We start from the raw sequence: 26,105 nt of genomic DNA on the forward strand, positions 1-26,105 counted from the left end.
GACAACATCCTAAATAGCATTTCTTTATGATCCACAGGACCAGGAGGGAAAACCCAAAAGAGCCATTGTCCACGACAATAAAGATGGCACATACGCTGTCACCTACATCCCCGACAAGACCGGACGCTATATGATTGGGGTCACCTACGGGGGTGACAACATTCCGTTTTCTCCTTACCGCATCCGGGCCACGCAGACAGGCGATGCCAGCAAGTGCCTGGCCACAGGTGCGTGCAGGGCTGCATCAAGGTCAGGAGTGTGCACTTCGAAGTCGGGAAGCTCTGTCTAGCTCCTCTCTGCCACTGAATACCTGTGTCATCCGGGCAAGTTGCCCAGCCTCCCCGAGCTTCAGTTAGATGTAGATTGAAGATCTATTGTTGAGAACATTTAGATTCAAGAAGCTCTTTTAAGGATCAGAGAGTGTTTCCAGGGTTATTGCAAAGATTAGATGAGGTCAGATGTGGAAAATGCTTAGCATGGTGTCAGGTACATAATAACTATTATTATATTACTTTTGAAGTGAGTACATTTGTTGAGATCTCAACTATGAGGGCGACTCCCATGAAAGGCAAATTTCTGCCTTTTATGAGGAGATGGTTGAGTTACTCAAGATTCATTCAAGAGCAGTTCAGGTCAGCATGACAGACACACATTTAAGGATCCAGGTTTTCCCCCAACCCCTACGTGTAAGCCTCTTAGGAATTCTCCATGAATATTTGAGCATCACAGTTCCTTCAATTTCTGAGACATGAGTAGTTGGCTATTATGGGCCTTTCAATTTTTAAGAATAGTTGTTGCAGCTCGGTATTGCTGCTGAAAGAGGTTTTAAAACATGAATCCCCATCTCTGCAGTGAAACAGATTTGCTTCTGTTTAAATAAGAAAACTAAACATAGGTCAACTTGGATGTGTTCTATTTCTCTCCTGTCTCATCTTCCTTTTCTTTTTTTTTTGAGACAGAGTCTCAGTCTTTTGCCCCGGCTAGAGTGAGTGCCATGGCGTTAGCCTAGCTCACAGCAACCTCAAACTTCTGGGCTCAAGCGATCCTACTGCCTCAGCCTCCCGAGTAGCTGGGACTACAGGCATGCGCCACCATGCCCGGCTAATTTTGTCTATATATTTTTAGTTGTCCAATTAATTTCTTTCTATTTTTAGTAGAGACGGGGTCTCGCTCTTGCTCAGGCTGGTCTCGAACTCCTGAGCTCAAACAATCCGCCCGCCTCGGCCTCCCAGAGTGCTAGGATTACAGGCGTGAGCCACCGCGCCCGGCCTCTCATCTTCTTTGGATTAGAGAAACTGAATGGGTTTTCAGGACAAGGTTGTGAACTGCCCGGCTTGGCCCTTTTTGGCTCACCCATGGCAAAAATTAAGAAATTTTGAAATGCCGGCCAATCCACCACCTCCTGGGACTATGCAGCTGCCAGTGACAACTGGATTGTCTTTGCTAATCTGAAGGTATATTAAGGTTGGGTGGCGGCTTCCTTCTTCTTTCCAGGCCCTGTCCCCTCCCCCAGTTCAGGCAGCATCCTGAATAGAATTGCTCTCTTTTTGGCCATACCTCTTGGTCTGTCACTCAGGGCCTTCCACAGACTGACTCCAGTCTTGTTCTGCTCACTGAACAAACTTTTCTCGCTACTCCCTGCTGCTCCAACACTCTTGGCTCACATTTGCCAATGTGCTTTCAGTTCATGCTTTTCTGCACTCCCTGACGCTGTCTGCATCCTGTGTAAAGGGGATGCCACAAGTCAGAGAGAGACTGGTTGTTGCTTGGGGAGAAGTTGCAAGTCTCCCCTGGCCAAGAGCACTCAACCTTCAGAGTTCCATTTTTCCCTCCTTTAGGAAGTCCTTTGTCGATGTGGCAACCCTGGGATATAAATTCTTAGAACCTTTAAATAGATGGGCTGCAGGACACTTCTCTGAAGAATAATTGATGATTTTTTCTATAACTTAGTTCCTCAGTGTTTCCAATGCAGTTTGAACTGCATTCTTGGTGCCTGGCCTGTGTCCATCTGCCCTGCTAGACTGTGAGCACCTTGCGAGCAGGGACTGTGTCTTGCTCACCTGTACATGGGCCTGGCACTTAAGGAAATGCCCAGTATGTGCTTGTTGGTGAAAGCTGGCCTTCATGCTCACATCCTTGAATGCTGGCCAACCAGGGCTAACCTTTAGTCCACACTCAGAGTTTACAGATGCTCCTTATTTAGTAAGTAAATGACGGAACACTCCCTTTAGCAACATCTTCCGCAAGTGATCTTTGGGGTATCCCCCTGCATGGCGGCAGTTGGAAGCCTGACATTTGCAGACGCAGACAGTGCAGATGAGTGTGATTTGTTCTTGGGCCTCCAGGGCATGGATCCACGGCTGATGTTTCCATTCTCTTCTGAACTTTTCTGCAGGTCCTGGAATTGCCTCCACTGTGAAAACCGGCGAGGAAGTAGGCTTTGTGGTTGACGCCAAGACTGCTGGGAAGGGGAAAGTGACCTGCACAGTTCTGACCCCAGATGGCACTGAGGCTGAGGCCGATGTCATTGAGAATGAAGATGGCACCTATGACATTTTCTACACAGCTGCCAAGCCAGGCACCTATGTGATCTACGTGCGCTTTGGTGGCGTCGATATTCCCAACAGCCCCTTCACTGTTATGGTAAGGAAAATTCCTTCTCAGGGGCTAGCTGTCATTAGCAGAAATAATAATGGCTGCCATTTGTTGAACCCTGACTAGGATATCCTCTTCCACTTTTTTTTTCCTTAAAATTTTTTTGTTAAGCAGTCATGACCTTAGTAGAACCCTAGAGTAATCTCTAGAAATTCAGAGACCTGAAGGTTTTTGGGGAATCTTACTGGCCACCAAGGTGTCTATCATACTAAGGGACTTAGGCAATATCCTGTCCTAAGTCCAGGTTGGAAAGATAGACTTCTCAGAAAAATACACTTTTAGAAAAATGTTTATGTGTAAAACATTACAGTTTTTATTCTGCTAGCTTGTCCTCCTGTCTTTCCCCATTCTCGTGACTGTTCTGCATGGCTAGAGGAGAGAGCGTCCTGGTGCTGTTTTGTCTGGAGCCTGGACTCTGACATCCCAGGACTGAAAATACCTCCAGCTGTGTTTTGGAAAGATTTGCACTTTACATTTGAGGGGGGAATACCTTGTCTTTTGAAGCTAGGAACATCTGGAATAAAAGGAAACCATTATGTAAACATCTGGATTAGTGAATGACCAGGGTCTTTAATTTCCAATTCTGAGGGACTTACAGACCTTCTTTTAATTATAATAAATGCACATAGTTTCAGGGTGATCTTCCTATGATTATTAAAGTTCTTCAACCAGAAAAGGGAAACCTTAGGAGCACTACCTCGTTTAACATTCAAAACCAAGCATCGTTGGTCCCTTTACAAATGAGCTGTACCCAGTCTAGGCAGACACCAAGTGCCATGCTGTCTCCCTTGCTGGTGTCCTTTGATGCTGCAGGCAGCAGCCACTTGACCGCAAGGTTCACAGGCCCTTAATGACCTGGCCTTGTGCACAGCCTACAAAGTACCTTCTAATTATTTCACCCCATGCAGCAACAGAGAGGGGCACAAAGACTCCATCCCAAACACAAGCCTGAGACTTTCTTCCAAGCAGTCTATAATCCATTGTAGCTTTTTTTCCTTTCTGTAGACATTTGTTTATCTGTAAACATCGCACCAGAGGTCTGGAGGCTCTTTTATGTCTCAAATATATAAACACTGGTCAACTTTTGACATTGTTCATTTGGGAGTGTTTTTTTCCTGCAGGGAGAAAGAAATGCAGCTAGAAAGTTTATGTTCTTATTTACAGATAAAGGTCCCCATTGTAATTTTAAGAGCCTGTTTTTATCCCATAGTGGGTTTTATCTGGCTGGTTAGAACTGGGCAGGATGGAAGAGCAGCCAACCCCTGAGTGGAGGTCATGGCCCTGCTGGTGCAACGACTTGAGGATAAGAGACCACGTTGGGAGGGTCTGAGTGAGAAAATCAGTGGGGAAATATCATTTTAGCAGGTGGACCACAGTCCTGAGGTGCATGCTTCCAAACTCATTAGGAATGAATGTCCCCTAGGCCCTGAACACACACGAAGCAAGGGTACTTTGTGTAAAGACACTGCCCCTTGGCCACTGAAGACAAAAAGGGACAATCACCCATGACACCTGGTTTGGGTCTTGGTTCTCTGATTCCAAGCTTTCCCCAGCCCTACCTCAGTGGATTGACTTTCTGTTCGTTGGCTTTGACGAGGTAAATTCCCTGCCTCCTTGTATAGGTGTGAAGCCAAAAGGACACAGGCACCCAGCACTGCAGTCACAGCAAATACCTCAAGGAGCCCCACAGGCTGGTTCAGTTAAATACGTCACACACACGTGGCACGTGGAGTCACGGATGAGCAGCTTACCTGCCTGTCGCCATTGACAAGTCCTAGATTAAAGGCCATAGCTTAACCATTGAAAGATCTTCCTCCTGGCCGATGTGTCCCTGCATAGCCCCAACCTGGACAGGCCCTAGAAGCAAAGAGTAGGGCTGCTCCGAAAGTAGCAGCTCACAAGCTGCCTTTGTAAGTGGAGCCCTGCTGCAGATCCCAAGATACACAAAAAGGAGGTCACATGCACACATAGGCCTTCCTCTTAGAGGAGGCCTTCTGGTTCCTTTTTTTTGAGATAGGATCTCACTCTGTCACCTGGGCTAGAGTGCAGTGGCATCATCATAGCTCACAGCAACCTCAAACTCCTGGGCTCAAGTGATCCTCCCACCTCAGCCTCCCAAAGTGTTAGGACTACAGGCACACACCACCATGCCCGGCTAATTTTTCTATTTTTTGTAGAGATGGAGTCTCAACTCTTGCTCAGGCTGGTCTTGAACTCCTGGGCTCAAGGGATCTTCCCGCCTTGGCCTCCCAGAGTGCTAAGATTATAGGCGTGAGCCACTGCGCCCGGCCTTCTTGTTTGTTATGGTAGAAGGGGTTGTCGAAAGGGCTCCCCTCCCTATTGGGTCAGTTGAATCAGGAGTGTTAAATCTAAGATTTTTTAAAAAATGAATTTATAAAATCATTTAAAACATTAACTATAGACATTTGTCAAGTAAAAAGAGACCTCTTTCCTGATACCGTGCTGCAGAGATGACTAGTGTTAGTTTTTCTCTGCTTACACAGCAGACAACCCAGTTGTTGTGCATGGGATGAAACTATACATACGGCTTTGCAACTTGCTTCCTCCCTCGGTATGCTGTTGATACCTTTTCATATTGATTCATCAGACTTAACTACTTCTTCAGAATAGCTGCTCAGCGTTCCACTGGACAGACTTGCCATAGTTTATTTGATCGGTCCCCTTACAGATGGACATTAGGTGGCTCCAGTTTTTCATGACCACAAATGGCTTCAGTCAGGTTCCTCACACACATCACTTACCTGTGGAGTCTCCTGCCAGTGTAGTCCTGCTTGCTAGAAGTGGGGTTGCGGGTTCGAAGGGCATGTGCAGCTGACATTTGGAGAGAGGATACCAAGTTGCCTTCCAAAAGGATAGTAAGAAAGTAGCCTCCCACAAGAGCGAGCGGCTCACTCTTGTCCAAGATGGAGCAGTGGCGCAAGCCCCTCTCAGCTTGTAGAACGTGCCGAGTAGCAATATCCCTCCAGTGTGATCCCAACTAATCTCCATTTGCCACCAACCAGGCCACGGATGGGGAAGTCACAGCCATGGAGGAGGCACCGGTAAATGCATGTTCCCCTGGATTCAGGCCCTGGGTACACTTTCGTTTTTTTCCTTTTTGTGTTTCTGTGTTTACTCAGCCCTCATTTCAGAAAAGCTGCCGCCTGCTTCTGGGGGTTGCTTAAGCCCTGCGGGTGTCCTGGTCATTGGTATGTCCCCCACTGATCACAGCGATCCCCGCTTTTTCTGTAATAAGATCATCCTCGCGTCACCGTCCGCGCTCCACGAATCGCCAGCCATCATGTCTGTGATCACGCTCGGTGCAGTTTGTCTCCGTGTTTAAAGAGAAAGATGGGCAGCTGTCTGCAGCCCTCCTGCTGACTCTCAATCCGCCACTTGCACATTCGGTTTCTGTTCAGGGGGAAAGCCACCCGCTGCTACTCGCTGCCACTTAAAACGCACCTTCTTTTCCAGGCCACGGGCAACTAAACCTTTCCAGGTGGAGCCTCTGGGGACACACAGACATTGCTGTCTTTCACTTTTCTACTTTCCCGTGGGTGCTGCCGGGAATTTTGCAAGCAGACTGCTGAGTGATTTCTAGCAATTGGCCAGCATGACTTGCCCAGTCCTCAGGCTCTGCCCTGGGCCCGGGGCGTTAGACAAAGCCCATACCACCCTGGCAACCACAGCCCGAGTCCCTCCCTCCCTGGTTGCAGAATTCCCAGCAGCTCTGCCCCCTGCAGCTTCACCAGCCCACACTGTTGTCTGCTTTACCCAGTGACCACTGTTTCCTGTTTTTAGGTGACCGAAGAGGCCTACGTCCCAGTGAGTGACATGAACGGCCTGGGGTTCAAGCCTTTTAACCTGGTCATTCCGTTTGCAGTCAGGAAAGGAGAGATCACTGGTAAGCACTTGTGAAAGCTGTCTCATTCTCGCTCACTCGCGCTAGCTCTCCAGACGGTGTTCCACCGTGCCCCAGACCTGGGCTCCTTAACCAGTGTTCCTGGGTCTTGGTGGAGGGTGCGGTCCATGGACCGCTGAGATTCTAGAATGTTCCCTGTATATGTGTGTGTTTCTCTGAAGAAGTGGTTCCTTTACAATTTGCATTACTTGCTTGAGAGAGCCTGTGATTCCCTCTGGGTTAAGAACTGCTGTGTTTAGATGCCTCTCGACTGCCAGGTTCCTGTTCACCCTTTTTTTCTGCCTTCCCTTATTTGACTTTTCCTGATGTAACTTAGACACTGAGGTCTGTTGTACAAGAGTTTCTCTCCCCAGCCTGCTTTTAATGCCCGCTTCTCTTTGCGTTGATGCTGTGCTAATCCTGTCTGTGCTTGAATTTGCCAGTTATAGAAAACTCTTTACTTGTGAGTCACATGCTATACTTTGTGGAAGCCAAATAGAACCAGGAAAAAAAAAGCAATTTGGTTTCTGTTTCCCCATTGTGGGACTTGGATGTTTTAGATAACAGTGAATGTTCTTGGGTCTGAAAACCTTTATTTTGAAGACATCTACACCCTGTGTTCAGCTTCTCTGGGGGAAGTCGCTGGTGGGCTCATTGCCCTGTTTCCCTGTGCTCTGTAGGAGAGGTCCACATGCCTTCTGGGAAGACAGCCACCCCTGAGATTGTGGACAACAAGGACGGCACGGTCACTGTCAGATACGCACCCACTGAGGTCGGGCTCCACGAGATGCACATCAAGTACATGGGCAGCCACATCCCTGGTAAGTCGTGCTTAGCGGCCTGGCCGGCAAGCCCAGCAGGACACCACAATTCAGGGCCCTGAGCATCTGGGCAGCTTGCAGACGTTCCGGTCAGCCCTGTGTGGGAAATGGCTCTTGGTGGCAGGCTTGGGAATGCAGTGTTGACATCCCTGTGAAACTGAACAGCCTGGGACCCCGGCAGACCCCGCTGATTTCCAGAAGGGATGATGCAGCTAGTGTCCAGGGTCACAGTGCAGGCCTTTGGGTCTGTGGTGGTTTGTGTTTGTCACTACGCCGAGCGTGGCCAGAGGTTGAGCTGGGAGGAAGATGTGAGGTGCAGTGAGGGACTTTCCAGCCTGGCTTGCAGAGCCCTGTGTGGTGCGGGGGTTTGGGGCGGGGTCGGAGGCGGGGGAAGAGGACAAACGGCCCTTGGCAAGGCAAGCCAGCTCCAGTGTCACGGCCACCGACCAGCTCAGTGTTAGTCTTGCTCTTTTTACTTTTTGTAATTGTTTAAATATTTCTTTATATTTTAATTTAGTATTTTGAGTAGGTAACGCAGTCACATGGTTTAAAAATAAAAATGATGTGGAGAGAGGTTTCCTTCCCATTCGTATCCTCCATCAGCCCTCTCCTTGAACCTGATCATTGTTAATTTTTTGTTCAATTTCAGAGTATTTTTAAGACTCTATGCAATTGGGAATAGAGATTTATAAGCGAGTGTCTTCACAGCCCTCCCCGTTTGGACGAACCATGCCGTACTAGACCAGGTCCCCATGGGAGGACTTTGGCTCTTCCAACCTTTTGCCATCACTGGTCTTGCTGCAGCAAATGGCCTTTTGTATCCATCACCTCACACTCACGAAGACATACCTGTGGGATTTAGTTACCTACCAGAGGAGGGATTGCTGGGGCCCAGGTGCTGGCATCTTTTTTTTTTTTTTGAGACAGAGTCTCACTCTGTTGCCCGGGCTGGAGTGCCGTGGCGTCAGCCTAGCTCACAGCAACCTCAAACTCCTGGGCTCAAGCAATCCTCCTGCCTCAGCCTCCCGGGTAGCTGGGACTACAGGCACGTGCCACCGTGCTCGGCTAATTTTTTCTATTTTTAGTTGTTTGGCTAATTTCTTTCTATTTATAGTAGAGATGGGGTCTTGCTCTTGCTCAGGCTTGTCTCGAACTCCTGAGCTCAAGCAATCCTCCCGCCTCGGCCTCCCAGAATGCTAGGATTGTAGGCGTGAGCCACTGCGCCTGGCCTACTTTTATATTTTTTTATTTTCTATTTATTTATGTTTTTCTTAGAGACAGGGTTTCATCGTGTCGCCCAGACTGGAACGCAGTGGCACAATCATGGCTCACTGCAGCCTCTAATTCCTGGGCTCAAGCGATCCTCCCACCTCAGCCTCCTGAGTTGCTGGGACTACAGCCTTGCGCCACCGCACCGAGCTAATTTTTTTGGATTTTTCTTAGAGATGGGGTCTCAGTATGTTGCCCAGGCTATTGGGTCTCGAACTCCTGGCCTCAAGTGATCCTCCCACCTGAGCCTCCCAAAGTGCTAGGGTTACAGGCGTGAGGCACCGCGTCTAGCCTATGACTTTGAGAGCTCTTGCCAAATTGCCCTTCGCAGGGGCTGCTCCAGTTCGCACACCCACCATCCATGGAAGAGAGAACCTGCTTTTCCACAAATTCGCTAGTGGAATACGCTTTCAAATTTTTGGATCTTTGCCAATCTGATTGTTGGAAAAAACAGTCTCTCAGTGTTGCTTTATTTGTATTTCTCTTATGAATGAGATTGAGCAACTTTCTGTATGTTTAAAGCCATTTGTGTTTCTTTTTCTGTGAACTGAACGTTTGGATCCTTGGACTGTTTTGGTATTTGGTTATTGGCCTTTGTCGTACAGTTTCTAGGAGCAATTTAAACATTGGAGAGATTAGCCTTTTGTGATAAGAGTTGCAAATACTACTCCAAGTTTGGCATTTACTTTAGTTTATGTGTATAGGTGTGCATAATATTTGTTTAAACCAAAAAATGTATTATCCGCCTCTATTTAAGTGTCCTAAAGATGCAGATGTAGAGAGAAGAAAGTCTTTTTCACATCTGCCTTCCACTTTCACCGCTGGTGTGAGAATGTGTCTTCTTAGATTAGTTTCTTAGTTTCTCTCTGTGCCTATAAACATGCATGCAATCTTGTTCTGATTTGTCTTTAATGGAATGGCATAATGTATTAGTATCGCATAGCAACTTGCTTTTTCTCTTTTTAGTGCAGCACACTATGGATAATTTATCAAGTTAGTACACAGTGATCTCCCTCATTCTTTTTAGTAGCCCATGAGTAGACCAGCATTTATTTAACCGGCCCCCTGTTGTTGGACACTGGGGTCTTTTCCTGACTTGCACCTGAACAGTATGGAAATGAAAGTGCTTGCGGAGGGCTGGGAGTGGGGTGGGCAGGGAGGACCACTGTGCAGTCAGTTCCTAGGGGTGGAGTCCCCAGATCATGGGGCCTTATGTCTTTTTGTTTTGTTTATTAATTTTTTTTTTTTCGGAGACAGAGTCTTGCACTGTCACCCAGGATAGAGTGCAGTGGCATCATGATTGCTCACTGCACCCTCAAACTCCTGGACTCAAGCAGTCCTCCTGCCTCAGCCTCTCAAGTAGCTGGGACAATAGGCATGTACCACTGTGCCTCGCTAATTTTTACATTTTTGGTAGAGATGGGGTCTCACTCTTGCTCAGGCTGGTCTTGAACTCCTAACCTCAAGTGATCCTCCTGCCTCGGCCTCCCAAAGTGCTAGGATTACAGGTGTGAGCCACTGCACCCGGCTGAGCCTTATGTTTTGAACAACACAGGCAAATGGCCTTCCAAAAACACCTTTCCAGTTATGTTCACGGTAGTAGTGGGCCATTTCTCCATACTGTGTAGATGTTTCCTCCTTATTTGTCGAGTTGAGCCGGATTCCTTTTGCATTAACCCCCTCCCTAGTCTGGAGCAGCCTTGGGGGTTGTTTTTCTTATGTCATGATTGAAGAAATAATACTGAGTAGACCCCTCAGGTGTGCTGTGTTGGTGAGGGGCACTAGCACCTCCTTTTGTCTTCTGCCTCTGCTTAGGAGTCGCCAAACCTTCCTGCAGATAGGTGAACACTAAGATCCCAGTTGTGTGAGGTATTCCTTCAGCCCTTAATGAGTCCCAATTTCATTTGTGTCCTTCGCCAACCCAGAGAGCCCACTCCAGTTCTACGTGAACTACCCCAACAGTGGGAGCGTTTCCGCATACGGCCCGGGCCTGGTGTATGGAGTGGCCAACAAAACTGCCACCTTCACCATTGTCACCGAGGATGCAGGAGAAGGTACTGTGTGGCTTACGTGTTTCTTTATGTGTGTCCAGCCTTCTGCTTAAAGAGTTAAGTAGACAGAGTTCCAGGGCAGCTTTTAAAAATAAGACTATTGAATGGTAGTATTTGTCTTATCTTTTCTCTCACATAAATCTGTCTTTTCTGTAGGGCTACTCTGTCTCTTACCCAAAGCAGAAAATTTTGAAGACCTCTGTGTTCTAATTGAAATCAGATTCATGCTATGAAATATTTTATGTGATTCATCTGGAATTTCAGTGTGTTTTGGTTGGTGATGTTTTTGATCTTTTCGTACCTGTATCCACAGGACCACATGACTTATCTAGTGGCTCTTCTTGATAAAGCTCTGCCCACGCCCACTGTATTCACAGAGATTCCTAAATCTGTGGTTCTAATGGGATTCCCATGATGGCATCCAGCACCTGACTAGCAGTGACAGTCTCTGTCTGGCCCCCATCCCGTGTGTGTAATTGACACAGGACTCCATCCCTTTTTTGTCTCATGCATCCTGAGAGTCGCAAGGACTCCAGAATTACTTGCAGTGAGGAATTCAGTCACTTGGGGTGTCTTCTCAATGGGCATTCTTCCCACATGGACTGCTTTGCTCTGACACGTACCCCTGCCCACGACTCACATGGAGCGAGTGTGTCAGTCTGTTGTCCCTGAATGAGTTATTACCCCTCATGAAACAAGGAAACTCTCTTTTTCTAATCCCCTGCCTCCCTGCTCACACTCACAGGTGGTCTGGACTTGGCTATCGAGGGACCCTCAAAGGCAGAAATCAGCTGCATTGACAACAAAGACGGGACATGCACAGTCACCTACCTGCCCACCCTGCCAGGCGACTACAGCATTCTGGTCAAGTACAATGACAAGCACATCCCCGGCAGCCCCTTCACAGCCAAGATCACAGGTAGGGTTGCCTGGCTTGTGGGAGCTTCCTCAGGGGAGGTACGGCTGCCCCCAGCAGCCCTCTCCTGCTCACACCAGGGGCAGCAGGCTAGATGTCTGTCTGAGTTTAGGTTTCACGGAGAGTCCGTGAGAAGGAACTGGGGGTGCAAGTCCAACTTTGGACTGGCTAAATTCCTCCCCTAGCTGATAAGCCAGGGAAAAATAAGAACTACCAGAGGGCACTTACTTTGTGCCGGTGTGACTCTAGCATGAAGAAAGCAAGCCCTCAGATTGAGGCTTTCAAATAATACTTATTGTGTGAGTCCATGAGCTCGGAGGTGCCCTTCCCCATTACTACTAGGTAGAGTTTCTGCTCTCTCCATTTTACAGATGGGAAAACTGAGGCTTGGCAAGGTAGTGGCTTAGCCAAGTTCTCACGTGGGCATTCAGATCCCGGTTACCCGATTCCAAAGCCCATGCTCCTAACCTCTGTTCTGCTTGCTGTGTTCAGATCACGCTCTCAGTGGGGTATAAGGAAGATGCACACCCAAGGTTCTTCCTTGTCCCCGTGGTGCTTAGACCTGTCCGTGAAGCAGCCAGTAGTACTGTGTGGAACGTGATCATTGTTTCCTTGAGAGATGCCCATGGGCATGGCAGGCAGGTGGGAGGTGCCCTCCCCTGCCAAAGACTCCTTTAAAAAGTAGCCCATGAGAACTCAAGTCTCCCAGGCTTCCCTGTAACCAGGCAGAAAAATAGTCATTCTTTGTTGGTTAGATCTGCTTGTTGTTGGAGGCTCGTTTTTTCACTTAACGTTGGGAAATTAGTTCTTGCCTGTTCATCTGTGAATGGCGTGTGGAGTGGGGGGCTCTGGAGAACTGGAGTGACGACCTGTAACAGGAGCCATGTTGGGGGGCTGTTTCCCAGACGACAGCAGACGGTGCTCCCAGGTGAAGTTGGGCTCCGCCGCTGACTTCCTGCTCGACATCAGCGAGACTGACCTCAGCACCCTGACGGCCAGCATCAAGGCCCCATCTGGCCGCGACGAGCCCTGTCTCCTGAAGAGGCTGCCCAACAACCACATTGGTGAGCTCCGGCTGCCTCCCTGGCTGGAGCTGGGACATCTTGGGTGGGAGACGGGCTCCCACAGTCCTTTCTTGGGAAACTGGCGGCACATTGGAGTGTGATGTGCTAAACCTGCTGGCTCACACATGTGCTGAAAGTCCAAGTGTGTTTCTGCATTGTGACGTTGACACTCTTGGACACTCGAGCCGTTGGGAGTCAGTAAAGAAGTCCTGTTTCCATTCTTGCATGTGTCTCTCTCCTGCTTCCTCTCCCTCATCCCTTTCCCCTCCCCTTCCAAACCCGATCTGTGTTCCCGTCCAGGCATCTCCTTTATCCCCCGAGAGGTGGGCGAACACCTGGTCAGCATCAAGAAGAACGGCAACCACGTGGCCAACAGCCCCGTGTCCATCATGGTGGTCCAGTCCGAGATCGGTGACGCCCGCCGAGCCAAAGTCTATGGCCGTGGCCTGTCGGAAGGCCGGACTTTTGAGATGTCAGACTTCATCGTGGACACGAGGGATGCAGGTCAATAGGGATAGTCCCAGGGGAAAGGCCCAGAGCTTGTGGGAGGAGCTGGCTTCTTTTTGCTCAATCTGTTTCATCTTTTCATCCTACCAGCTCCCTTTTCTTTCTCAGTATCCTTCAAGCTATAGGTCATTCCACCTGTATCATCAGTTAAGACTCATAACCATTGGTAAAGTAGGTATTGTCTTTTTTTTATTGTCTTTGTTTTATTAAAATAGATGAAGAAACTGAGGGTCACAGGGGTTATAGCCCCATCTGCTCTGGGATTTGAACCCAGAGCCGCAACAACTTGCAGACCCCTGTTTTATTATCTGTGCTGCCACCATTGTTCTCAGCTTCCCAGGGTCTCCTGGACTCATCCCAGGCAACGATTGTTGGGCATTGGCCAAGACCACGTTCATCTGAGCAGGGCTCTCATGGAAATGAGGCATCTCTCTCTGTTCCCTCTTTGAGATGGTTTATGTTAGATTGGCTCTCTCCCAAGCTCGCCACTTCCCTGTGCCTTCATCTTCTGCCTTGAGTGACAGCCACACTGGTGAATTCCAGACAAAGTCACAGTCCCAGGGGAGAGGGCTAGAGAAAGTCCGGTCCCGATGAGCAGATACTCCCCACTGATTCCTCATGTTGTTAAACCATCACATCTGCTGAGCTGGTTGAGGCAGCATCGAGAGTCTCAGGTCTGTGGCTGGTGAGAAACCCCTGAGGCAGTGCGTGCTGTCTTGGAGGCATGTGGGCAGTGTCCTCTCCAGCTGGTTGCATGGGACCTGTGTTCCGTGGGATATCAGTAGGTATCCTTAAGGAAAGGGTTCTCTGGTCAAAGCCATGTTCAGCAGCTTATTTCACTATAGTACTTCTCAGAGCCTTAACCTGCTCATCTGCCCTGAATTCTCCAAACAGGGGCCACCATTACGTTCTTTTTACTGCTTGGAAATAGTTTGAATTTCAAGGGTTGATGTCCTTTCTGCATTCATCAAGCCTCCCCTTCCTGAGGACCTGCCGTCACAATGGCCTGCGGCTGCTGTGTTGCAGGTTACGGGGGCATATCCCTGGCGGTGGAAGGCCCCAGCAAGGTGGACATCCAGACCGAGGACCTGGAAGATGGCACCTGCAAAGTTTCCTACTTCCCCACCGTGCCTGGGGTTTACATCGTCTCCACGAAATTCGCTGACGAGCACGTGCCTGGTATGCGTGCCCCCTCCGCCCGCCCTCTGTGATGCTTGTGTTCTCCGCAAGCGCTGTGCTTCGGATTCCGGGCTGCTCACGGGGGCCTTCTTGGTTCTGGCAGGGAGCCCGTTTACTGTGAAGATCAGCGGGGAGGGCAGAGTCAAGGAGAGCATCACCCGTACCAGTCGGGCCCCATCCGTGGCCACCGTCGGGAGCATCTGCGACCTGAACCTGAAGATCCCAGGTGTGCACGGGGGCTGGTGGGGAGGGCAGTGGGCACCAGCCCTTGGGGCAACAGCAGGGCAGCGGGCGCCATTGGAAACCAAGTCCAGGCAGGGCCCAGAACATACCATCCACATCGGCTGCGGTGACCTTTTTATTTCATTTCATTTCATTTTATTATTTTCTTTCATATTTATTTTCGTAGAGGCCCACCCAAGAAAAATAAATCTATTTAGCCTGCTACCTTTTTCTTCTTGCAAGTGAATATAGCTTTATCGTGTCACGTGGGGGAAACATAGATATGTTTCTAGATTTTTAGATTTACTATCTATTAAACAGAGTAATGTCAGTGAGAGAACTGGCTCTGCTGGTGGCAATATCTGGAAATATTTAAGAGGTGGCGGCCGAGTGGCATCCTAGCATTTCCATTCATCTCTTTCATGCCTGCAGTTAGATCGGGGGCGGTGCCGCAAAGCTGGATGGGCCACGTCTAGCCCTGTGGCAGGGAATTGTTCCCCAAGGGACCCAGTTAGCCATTGGCAGGCCACACAGTCTGTCTGAAATGTGGCCCAGGTCCCTGCTAGAAAGAATCCTCCCAAAGAGAATTTACTGTGTGAGTGAAGGTTTCGGGCTCCTCTGCCCAGAAGCCGGCATGTGCTATGGAGTCGCACCAGTTCTACAGAGAAGGAAGGTCTCAGTCTGCAGATGAAGCTCATGCCGTGGCCTCCTGGAGAGGGCCTGATTTTCCTGCACTGCGTCCGTCTCCCGTCCTTCCTAACGTGTCCCATATCTGTTGACTCTGCCTTCTCGGCTGTAGTGGACGAGTTCTCCTTGTGTAGACACATCAACGTTGGGCCACATGTGAATGTGGTAAAAGCCTCATGACTGTAGGGTCGAGACGTGCTCACTTAAAAAGAGCCACGCTGATTGTTTGTGGCCACTAAAAGTCCATGTGCCCCGAGATGGAGGGAGTGAGTGCCACCCATATCCCACCATCCAGAGAGATCATGGTTCACAGCTGAGGCGCAGAGCTGGGCCCCAGCTGCCTCCATCCTCCCAGACACGGGTGCTCGGTTTGCATCGCACAGGTGTACTCCCCAGCCACTGTGTCGTGGGTGTCTTTCCACCTCAAAAATCTTTTTACCAACCCCAGTGAGGTTCCGTGTCACGTCTAGGTGTTTCATCCTTGCTTGGGTGGTCTCATTTCACTTGTGCTCGTTTCCGTGCCTCACTCCTGTCATCAGCGATGCTCTGACATTTGCCATCGCGTGCCCAGGCTGTCGGCTACGGCACGGATGCCCAGCAGTGGGATTGCTGGGCTGTGCACGTTAGACCACGCCTTGGCAGACGGCGCCTTGCAGGCTGCCTCCAGAAAACATGCTGGTGCCGTTTCTCCGTGTTCCCCACTGGGCATGGGCACTGTCTTTCCTCCTCACTTTGGCCAGTCCAATGGGACAGGATGGTATCCAGTGTTCAGTTTCATTTCTCAGATTACTGGTGATCTACACTGTGTTTCATTTGCTTTACCCGTATCATTTTGTGAATTATCTGTTCTGTTCTCCTTGCTTATTTGTTTCTTGAGGGGCTAGCAGGTATCTTTGTACTAGATGGACATTGACCCTTTCTCTTCCAGCCCTTGACTATTTTGTTATTCTTTTCAGTTCCTTGGTACCAGGTGACTCGGTGAGACCTGCTTTTCCTCTCATTCCCCAAAGGACCCTCTCTCTTCAGTTAGAGTGGGGGCAGCTCACCAGCTTCACATGTCCTCAGGACCCAGGCCACGTGGCTTGCTTAGTCAGTTTGGGCTGCTATAGCAAAACAACGTAAACCGGGTGGTAACCAACAGGAATTTATTTCTCACAGTTGTGGCAGCTGAAAGTCCAAGATCAAATGTCACCATAGTCAGGTTCTGGCGAGGGCCCTCTTCCAGGTTGCAGACTGATAATTTCTCCTTGTATCCTCATGTGGTAGACAGCAGAGAGAGCAAGCTCTGTCGGGGGTGGTGGGGGGGACACCTATAAGGCCACTAATCCTATCGTGAAGGCTCCACCTTCATGACCTCTTCTAATCCTGACGGCATCCCAAAGGCCCTGCCTCTTAATACCACCATACTGGGGGATAGGGTTTCAACATAGGAATTTTGGATGAGCGCAAACATTCAGTCCATAACATGGGGCAACCCTCTCTTCAACTTCCCTTCCTTTTTCTGTCCTCAGGGCTCAAAGTCATGAACTGCTCAACCCAGATCCTGTAGGGCTGGAGGGTGCAGTTTCATACTGGCTCTAGGTGATGGCAGTGCTCGACACCCCGCATGTGGCCCGCCTGTCCCCACCACGTCAGTGCAGGCGCAGTCGTTAGCATGACACGAGCAGCCCATGTGGAGCAGACGTGGTCTGTGTCCTGGTGTTAGTGACCCGAGGCGTTGCTTTTCTGAAAGTGTGCCCTCTGGTCTTCAGTTTGCTCGAAGCTTTGCTTGCGCATGGTTTCCTCTTGTAATTGGGACTGATGTGTGTTCACTTTTTTCTCTAAATGCATTGTGTCTTGTTGCCTCAAAGAAATGCCAAAGCTTCTTGAGAGTAAGTGATGATGATTCTTGTTTCCTACCTTGTGGGAAAGAGCCTGTCTAAGCATGACAGATGGCAGTGTCACCTTTGGCCTAGAAACATCTGAGCTACCCTAGTTCTTCTTCATGTGCTATAAACTGCCGGCTCAGGCTCTGGTTCGAAGCTGCCATGTGGAATTAACTCGGCTCCAGCCAGGAAGGTTGTAAAAATACTCTGGGGCAAGAAGTGTCCGTGCCCCCAGAATGCTCTTTGCGCTGGGTGGCCTGAGGGCTCTGCCCACTCCGTGCCGGCCCTAGGAGGGCCAGCACCCGGCCTGAAGGGGAGGAGGCCTGAGCACCCCACATCTGCCGGCTGCACCGCCTTGGCCTCTGCTGCTTGCCCTGTGTGTTGTGCCCTGCCCTACGGTGGGTCCTCGCCCTAACCCTCCTCTCTTTCTCCCAACCTCCCGCCCTCTTTCAGAAATCGACAGCAGTGACATGTCGGCCCACGTCACCAGCCCCTCTGGCCGTGTGACCGAGGCAGAGATTGTGCCCATGGGGAAGAACTCGCACTGTGTCCGGTTCGTGCCCCAGGAGATGGGTGTCCACACGGTCAGCGTCAAGTACCGTGGGCAGCACGTGACGGGCAGCCCCTTCCAGTTCACCGTGGGGCCGCTCGGTGAGGGAGGCGCCCACAAGGTCCGTGCAGGGGGCCCCGGCCTGGAGAGAGGAGAGGCAGGAGTCCCAGGTGAGCGTTGCGGGCAGAGTTTTCACTTGAGAAGAGCAAGGGTTGAGCCTAGGCCGTGTGTGACCCGCACCCATTCTGAAGAGAAGGCTCTGATAGGTAGTGGTAAGGGCGTTCTTTAAAACAGGGCGTCCGTGACTACATTTGGGAATTGATTGCTTACGCACAGCTAAGCAGGTTTCTTGCTAAGGGCCTCCTTGGAGCCTGTAACTTATTAGTGTGTGTCTAGAGGCGAGCAGAGTAATGACTCTGTTTCCACAGCACTGGCAGAGCTAAAGTTCTGTGGAACACACTAAAATGCTACAAAACCAACCGTAAGCGTCCCCTCCCATGGTCACTGCTGGTGGGAAGATCTGTGGGTAACAAACAGACTCATCTTTTTCTGGCTTGATTTAGATATATTTAAAAGATGCCAGATTTCCCTTTAACTTAGTTATCATTGATGGTGCTCAGGATACCTCAGCGATGGCCCTTGCTTGGGTCCTGCTTAGGGTGAGAGCAAAAGGACAGGGCTAGCAACAGATCAAACCCAGCGCTGCAGGCTTGAACAGGAAGGGGGCAGGGGCTCTCCTGGGCTCGGTCACTAACCAGGTGTTTCTTTGCTCCCAGCCGAGTTCAGCATTTGGACCCGGGAAGCAGGTGCCGGGGGCCTCTCCATCGCTGTTGAGGGCCCTAGTAAGGCCGAGATTACATTCGATGACCATAAAAACGGGTCATGCGGTGTGTCTTATATAGCCCAAGAGCCTGGTATGTACTCGAGGGTTGGAGGAGGACCTTTTCCTTATTCGAAGGTGGTTAGGTTGCAAGGACAGACACCTGTGAGCTAGCTCAAGTGAATGAGGGATTTATGTGTGTGGGCGCATGGGAGAGCCTCCTAGGGGTCCAGTCGCAGGAAATACAGCCAGACCTCCAAGGGGTGGGGATTCCGCCCTCGTTGTCTCTTGCCTTTCTCTGTTGGCCTCTCTGCTTCTTGCTTTCATTCAGTTGCTTCATTCTTTCCACTGACCAGCCTCTCTCTCTCTGCCCACCATGCTCGTGGCTGGCTGCCCCAGGACAGTGGCCTTGGCATCAAGCTCCCTAGAGCAGGAGTTCTTAAGCTTTTGTGTGCCACTGACTCTTGGCATCTGGTGACCACTCTCAGGATAATGTTTCAAAACACGTAAAATATATTGGATTACAAAGGAAATCAATTATATTAAAATATAGTTATCAAAATCTTACAAAAACAAATATACAACATAGAAACATATGTAGAAATATATGTATGTCCTCATTAATATATTACATCATTACATATATTAACTCCCTTAATTTCAAAGTAATGGTAAGTGTAAATGATAGGTCAAGATACCTGTAAAACTTTTAAGTGATATAAAAATATCTTATTTTTAACGGTGGTACAAGTCACAGGTACTTCTAATGTGCTGTGATTTCTCATTGACATTTCTAAAGAAAGGAAATGATAAATTTGAGTTAGAGGTTAGTGAAAATAAAGATGTGATTTTTTTTTTTCCCCATTCAAGTTCATGGATCTCCTGAATTCTATACACAGACCATTTGGGGACCCTGGACCCAGGTTAAGAATCCCTGGCTTTGTCCAACTTAGAAAATCAGATTGGCCCAACCACAGCTAGGTGACCCCCTCTCGGCCAGTCAGGTGTGGCCATCGACAAGGGCTGGGTTTTAGTACTAGGTAAGAAGCGAGAGGCCACTCTGGAACCACTTTTCCAGAATCTCTGAAATGATGGGACTTTCCTGTCCTCATAGGTAACTACGAGGTGTCTATCAAGTTCAACGATGAACACATCCCCGAAAGCCCCTACCTGGTGCCGGTCATCGCGCCCTCCGACGACGCCCGCCGCCTCACTGTTATGAGCCTTCAGGTGAGACGCAAGGAAGCATCCATCTCCTTGGCCACAGGCCGACCAGCGAGACCCTTGGGCTCCTGAGGCCGCTTCAATCCCCGCTTAGGTGCCGAGGCCCCATTCACATTTTGACCACAGCTGTTGCCAGCCATGGGGCAGCCGTCCCGTGGCAGAGTCAGCACTCTGAGGGCGGAAGACAGTTGGGGCCATCGAAAACAGAGCACGTACCTCAGTGTTTCGGGGAAAGTTTGTTTTTAAATGCCAATTTAAGAGAAATAAAGGAAGCCCATTAAGGGATAAGGAGGCCTTTCAAGACAAAACAAACACAAAAATAGCAGTCCAGTGATTAGCCTGCTGTTGCTGGCTGCCTTTTTCCTCAAGAGAGTCCACTGCAATTTATTTTATTATGATTTATTCATAGTAAGTGCACTACATTTGAAACTTTATCAGTGTTACCTCAGTAAATCCTTGCAACAGCCTGGCAAGTAGATTCTCTTGACCCCATTTTAAAGATGGAAAAACTGAGGTATAGGAAGGTTTTGGCTACTGGGAACTAGCTAGTATGAGGCCGAGTGAGGTGTCTGTGGCTCCCAGATATGTGCTCTTAATTGCAACCTCTTTCATCTCCACCCTGACACTGTGGCAAATTGGTTGCGCGGTCCAACCTATTGGGATACCAGGATATGTAACTTTTCTTCCTGTCTTGAACAGGTCACTTAATTCAAGGTTGCGTTAGCACCTTCAGCCGGACTAAGAACCACTGGGGATGCCTCTGGGTCTTTGCTCAGGACACTGAAAGATAATTTGGTGTCATAACTAGGAGTAGCAATTAAGTTGTGGAATAACACTAGAATCCCAAAATACGATTTCTGGGAAAGAGAGTTTCTAAATAGCCTTCAGCTGCCCCCAATTCTTGAAAATATTGAATTGATTAAAATCTAATCTTGTATCTCAGCTTGGTGATATTGTTGGATCTAGTTCCATACACTTGGTTTACATCTGAGACTCTAACCTTACTCTGAGGGCACTGGCATACTACCAGCTGTTCCAAACATTAGTCTTTCATTTAGGGATGCAAACAGAACCCAAACCAGAATCCCAGTCCGCAAATTGAAGAGGCCTCATCGGGAGAATACCAAGGGTACTAGCTGGTCACTGTGGTGCAGATGTTTTTCTTGTGTTTCATTTAAAGGCTTCTTAACAGAAGTTTCTTTTGTAGCCAACTTAACTAAAACCTACGGAGGGAGATAAACCCAACGTTTGTTGAGGGCAAAGAGCTGCCTTCGTGCTTCTCGAAGATTTCTTTTCGAATCTTCCGAGGCGTTTATCTTCCTCTTGAGGATTTAGTGGCTCGCGGATTCAGGTAATGTAAATGATTCTGTACGAGGGGAGCTGGTTTGGAGAAATCGCTACAGAAAACTTTTCTGTAGGGTCCTCTCGTCACGGTTCGGTCATAAATATTTCAATAGTGTGCAGCAGGGTGTATATCAATCTTTTGTAAGCAGCTGCTACGGCGGGAGGGACGTGCTCGTCAGCATCATCCCCTGTTCTTCTCGGGTCATTTAATGCCGAGTGATATGTAAATTATTTATCAGAGATTTAGTGGAGGCCTGCCCGGCAACATCTGGTGCTGGTTAGGAAAGAGAGGCATGTATTGTTTTGTCTTGCGTTTGAGACTTTTTAGAAAATTGGAGTCGGCTGGTACTCTGTGCGGGTGGGGGTGGGATGGGAGTGATCTGGTGATCAAAGACTCCTTAATTGCATGGTCTGTGCTTCCTCCTCGGTCTCTAACCCCTAGGGCTGCACAGTCCAAAGAAGGTTTTGCAGTGATGGAAATGTTCCATATATCCACTGTGCAATATGGTAGCCACTAGCCACACGAGGCTATTAAGTACTTGAAATATGGCCAGAGTAACTAAGGAACTGAATTTTTATTTTTAAGTGCTTTAAATTTAGGCAATGCAGCTTTCGGGTTTTTCTACTAAAATATAGTCCCTGGGCCAGCACCCTTGGCATCACCTGGGAACTTAATAGAAATGTAGCATCCAAAGCCCCATCCCAGACCCACTGGATCAGAACCTGCATTTTAACAAGATCCTTAGATCTTGGTTGCACCTTAAGTGTGAGCCCTGCCGCTTCAGGAGTTATCTTCTGAGGAGTGTCTGTCCAACCAAGTTTAAATCAAACCTGCTGACTTGTAAAATTTTGCTGTTCAGGATTGGGCTAACTGAAAATACCTAAAATGTTGCTGCTCACCTTTGTTCCTGAATATTTAAACTTCTAGTTCCTCCTCCCAGAAGAGGATGTAGTTTCCAAGACGAAGCATGAGGAGTGAAACTGACCCAAGGAGGAGCAAAAGCTCTACTCCTCCCTGTTGCTTTGTGTGGGGTACAGACAACTTCTAAAGGCATATTAATGTTTAATAAGAAATTGACACTTTTGAGCATTTCTGTGCATGGGCAGGCCCTGTGCTGAGTGTTCTGCCTGCATAACTTCATTTGCTCCTCACAGCATCTCTCTGAGATGGATTCAGTTATTGCACCCATTTTACAGATAAGGAAACTGAGACTCAAAGAGGTTTAGCAACTTAGTCCTATAGCTAGGAAATGGTGGTGAACTCAGCTTCCACTGATTCCTCACTGCCGTGCAGTACTGCCTCCTTTGCAGATGCAGCTCTTTGTCATAAATTCTCTCCATTCCTACCTACCCTGGAGATAACAAACAGCAGTGACATAAAACTGTGTTCATGTTTGTGAGTGCATGATTTTGTCAGCTGCCAGGCTCCTCCTAAAAGGGAGTCCTTATGTGTTTGACCAAAAGATACAGGTTTTCTGGTCTGCACAGGTCTTGTTTGGAATGCTGAGGCTGTAGTCCTACTGACTGGGCTGTCTGAAGTCTCCAAAGCCCCAGGAACTGGCTCTTCCAGCCTGAATCAAGAGAGTTTGCATACAAGACCACGCAGATGTGTGTCTCAGCTGTCTTACATTTTATGCTAGAAATGTGGAATGAGGCTGTAGTCCTATTGAGTGGGCTGTCCAAAGTCTCCAAACCCCCAGGAACTGGCTCTTCCAGCCTGAATTGAGATGGTTTGCATACAAGACCATGCAGATATGTGCCTCTGCTTTCTTACATTTTATGCTAGAAATGTGGAGTGACTCACCTGCTCTTCTATTGTCAGATGTTATGTGGAAAAACATTTGGGGCCTATTTTCATGAGAACTGTCACCTGGAGTCCCAAGTCGGGTCAGTGTGTGCCACTGAGCAGGAACACCGAGGGCCATAACCTGTCTAATGTATTAAATTCCCAGGAATCGGGCTTAAAAGTTAACCAGCCAGCATCCTTTGCTATAAGGTTGAATGGTGCGAAAGGCAAGATTGATGCAAAGGTGCACAGCCCCTCTGGAGCCGTGGAGGAGTGCCACGTGTCTGAGCTGGAGCCAGGTGAGCAGGGGGCCTGGGTGGGGCCACACCAGCGCTTTCCAGCAGCGGTTCCTGTACGTGTGCCTCCCAGAGGAGGGCTGGCCAGCCCCGTTACTGCCAGTGAGGCTCGAGCTCCTGTTGCCAGACTTTTTTTTAATAAACCAAGGTATAAATATTTGCCAGGAACAGGGAGACCCTTTACTTGGGGATAGAATGCTTTCTCTTTCTCTCTCTCTCTCTCTCTCTCTCTCCCCCACCCTTTCTGTCTCCCTTTCTTCTTTCTCGCTTTCTTTCTTCCCTTTCTTTCTTTTCTTTCTCTCTCTCTTCCTTTTTTTTTCTTTTCAAATGCTGCATTATTTTCTGTTAGTTTTTCAGATTCCTTTTACTTCATCATGATTTTTCTCTCATATTTTAACAAAATCTTACAGATTTTTGTCATATTGTCGATCTATGACATGCCATTTTACTCTGAGGAAAAGGTATATTAATGTTCCTCTCTGAAGTTAAAGAAGAGAGTCTGGGTCTCTAAGGCCTAATGTCAGAGGATTTTTCTTGCCTGGTCAGTGCCTTGGTATATGGGATTCTCTGATATTAATCAACTTTAAAGAGACTATTTTGCCAGTGAACATTTATTAAGTGTCAGAGACTTGGAAGGAAGGCATGGCTGAGTAATATATTATTCCTGCTCTCAGAGAGCTGCTTAGAGTCTAACGAGGACCTGGCCAAAAAGTAATGATGACTCCAAGTGATTGCCAAGACCACAGGACCACACCTGGATGTGGGGTGGAGCCAGCTGCCCCTGAAACGCATCGGCTTTAAGAGAGGAGGGTGGGGACCCCACTGGGGCCTGTTGGGGAGGTGCAGAACTACAGGACCTAGGGCGGCCGGCTCCATGGGGACGCACCTCTGTGGAGAGTGCTGGAGGAGGAGAGGGCTTGGGTGGAGCTTTGGGAACACCAGCTCTGAAGGGATGAAGAGTGCAAGGAGCCAGGAGCGGCTGAGAGACCGGAGAGCTAGGAGGAAACAGGCTGTCTGCACGCCAGGCGGGAGGGCTTCAAGGAGGAAGGGCTGGTCGGGTGGGGCACACTGGATGGATATTCTAGGTGCCATTTCAGTTAACAGATTATCCTGCCACATGCTGTGACCCAGTCACACAGCCCAAATGCCTGCCCTGCGGGGCACTTGCTAGCTTTGAGCTTTATTAAGGGGCACTAATGCCAGTTGGAACCATTCGGTTCCCCTTCAAGTGGCCGAGCAGAGAAACCGGGTGAGAAGGGAGCTTTCCCTAAAGGAAGGAAGTATTCTTCTGAGGCAGGGGCCAGAGTGTTAAACGTAGGATTCAAGATTTCGATGTATTCCCCAAAGGGTTGAAACTCAGGGTCCTGGGTGCCGGGCTCCCAGGAGAACTGCCGCCTTTCAGTGCTTTGAGATTGGCCTCTCAGGTTGGCTGCTGTCCTTCGTCCTTACCTCCCCAGCGGTCGTTTCCCGACTTCACCGTGTCTTTGCTTGCTCTCCTAGATAAGTACGCCGTTCGCTTTATCCCCCATGAAAACGGCATCCACACCATCGATGTCAAGTTCAACGGGAGCCACGTGGTGGGAAGCCCCTTCAAAGTGCGTGTCGGGGAACCCGGACAAGCGGGGAACCCTGCCCTGGTGTCCGCCTACGGTGCAGGGCTCGAGGGGGGCACCACAGGTAACACGCTGCTCCTCTTCTCCGAGTCTTAACCGAGCCGGTCCAGGGACCACGCCAGATGGAAAGCTTCAGGCGCCGTGGAAGCCTTTTATACACACTCCCCGGGGGAACTGGAACAGCAGTGCACACTTTGGAGGCTCTTGCTGTCCAGAGTTGTTTTGGAAGATGTGGTTTGACCTGCGATAAATCCAGAGTGAGGGCTTGATGGCCGTGGTATCACACCTCGTTACTGTTTGTTGTGGTTCCGATGTCTTCCCCTGCCAGGTTTCTTGACTGGGACAGGATGCTGGTGGTCAGGGAACGCAGCACAGTGCCATTAATTTTGAGGATTTCTTTGCCTGCACAGAATTCACGATGCATCTGGTGGGCCGCCCGGGAGGCCTCCTATCCACCCACCCTTCCTTTAAGGGTGCTGGGCTCCCCGAAACACACCGAGCGGCAGTAAGACCATCGTGGCCTGTCTCTTCCTCCTCTTTACTCTCTGGTCCTAATGGAGGAGGAGAAAACACTGAAACGGTCAAAAGATTCTGAAGTTCTTTGGACCTGTTACAATGTATTTTTATTTTTTGCCACAGATGGGGCACATTTGACTGTAAAGAGTACAGGCAGTTGAAGGATATAAAGTAAAACTCACTCAGCTCCTCCGTGTCTGCCTCCTCCCCCATCTCGGTCCAGGAGTAAACACTGCGAACAGTTCAGGGAGGATCTTTAGGGAAGATCTGTCTGTCTTTGGTCTTGGTTGCTGGGTTGGTTAGCTAGTTGGTTCATTAGACAGGCAGACACAAAGTTTTGCTGTTATTTTACAGCAGTAATGTTATCGCGCCTATATTGGTGCAGCTTGCCTTTTTACCTTGACATCTTAAAGATCTTTCTGTTTCAAAATACACAGATTTACCCCTTTTAGGGTTGCTATAGCTAGTATTCCTACCACGAACCGCAGTTATTTGAACAGTCCCCTGGAGGTGGGTGTTGGGTGGTGTCCCGCGCATCAGTGTCATGGCGGATTCCCCGGGTGGGGCCCTGTCCTCTCAGGCTCCTCTGCAGGGAAGTCCACGTGTGGACTCACTGGGACACCGTTTGCATTTGGTGTTACTTTGGACCCTCTTGGGAATGCAGCCGGTCCTGGTTTCTCAGGTCCCTGGTGTGTGCACCGCCTTTAACCCCCCACCATAAGGTGAGTGGGTGGAGCAGGCTCGCCTCCCACGGGCGAGGGGATGGTTGGCTGTGGTTACTTGGCATCGGGCCCTGGGGAGCGAGTATCCTGAGTGGCT

General features: G+C 49.2%; 1 protein-coding gene across 7 annotated transcripts in view; it reads left to right on the forward strand.

Moving 5' to 3' along the window:
* The window catches only part of FLNB (filamin B, beta), a 137,606-nt gene that overhangs the window by 106,278 nt on the left and 5,223 nt on the right, over positions 1-26,105 (forward strand). For 2 of the 7 annotated variants that reach the window (XM_012665408.1, XM_012665430.1), the window contains 16 exons: positions 38-227; positions 2,396-2,643; positions 5,679-5,750; positions 6,457-6,559; positions 7,237-7,377; positions 10,572-10,700; positions 11,443-11,616; positions 12,519-12,677; positions 12,978-13,181; positions 14,211-14,363; positions 14,467-14,589; positions 17,591-17,857; positions 18,464-18,601; positions 19,622-19,737; positions 23,028-23,160; positions 24,658-24,834. In XM_012665408.1, the coding sequence (XP_012520862.1) occupies positions 38-227; positions 2,396-2,643; positions 5,679-5,750; positions 6,457-6,559; positions 7,237-7,377; positions 10,572-10,700; positions 11,443-11,616; positions 12,519-12,677; positions 12,978-13,181; positions 14,211-14,363; positions 14,467-14,589; positions 17,591-17,857; positions 18,464-18,601; positions 19,622-19,737; positions 23,028-23,160; positions 24,658-24,834 (2,527 nt within the window). Of the gene's footprint in view, positions 1-37; positions 228-2,395; positions 2,644-5,678; positions 5,751-6,456; positions 6,560-7,236; positions 7,378-10,571; positions 10,701-11,442; positions 11,617-12,518; positions 12,678-12,977; positions 13,182-14,210; positions 14,364-14,466; positions 14,590-17,590; positions 17,858-18,463; positions 18,602-19,621; positions 19,738-20,430; positions 20,542-23,027; positions 23,161-24,657; positions 24,835-26,105 lie in introns of those variants that run through there. The other 5 variants (XM_012665415.1, XM_012665438.1, XM_012665422.1 and 2 more) reach the window with 3 other exon arrangements.

The sequence above is a fragment of the Propithecus coquereli genome, unplaced genomic scaffold (assembly GCF_000956105.1).
Source record: "Propithecus coquereli isolate 6110/MARCELLA unplaced genomic scaffold, Pcoq_1.0 Scaffold1, whole genome shotgun sequence".
Lineage (NCBI taxonomy): Eukaryota > Metazoa > Chordata > Mammalia > Primates > Indriidae > Propithecus > Propithecus coquereli.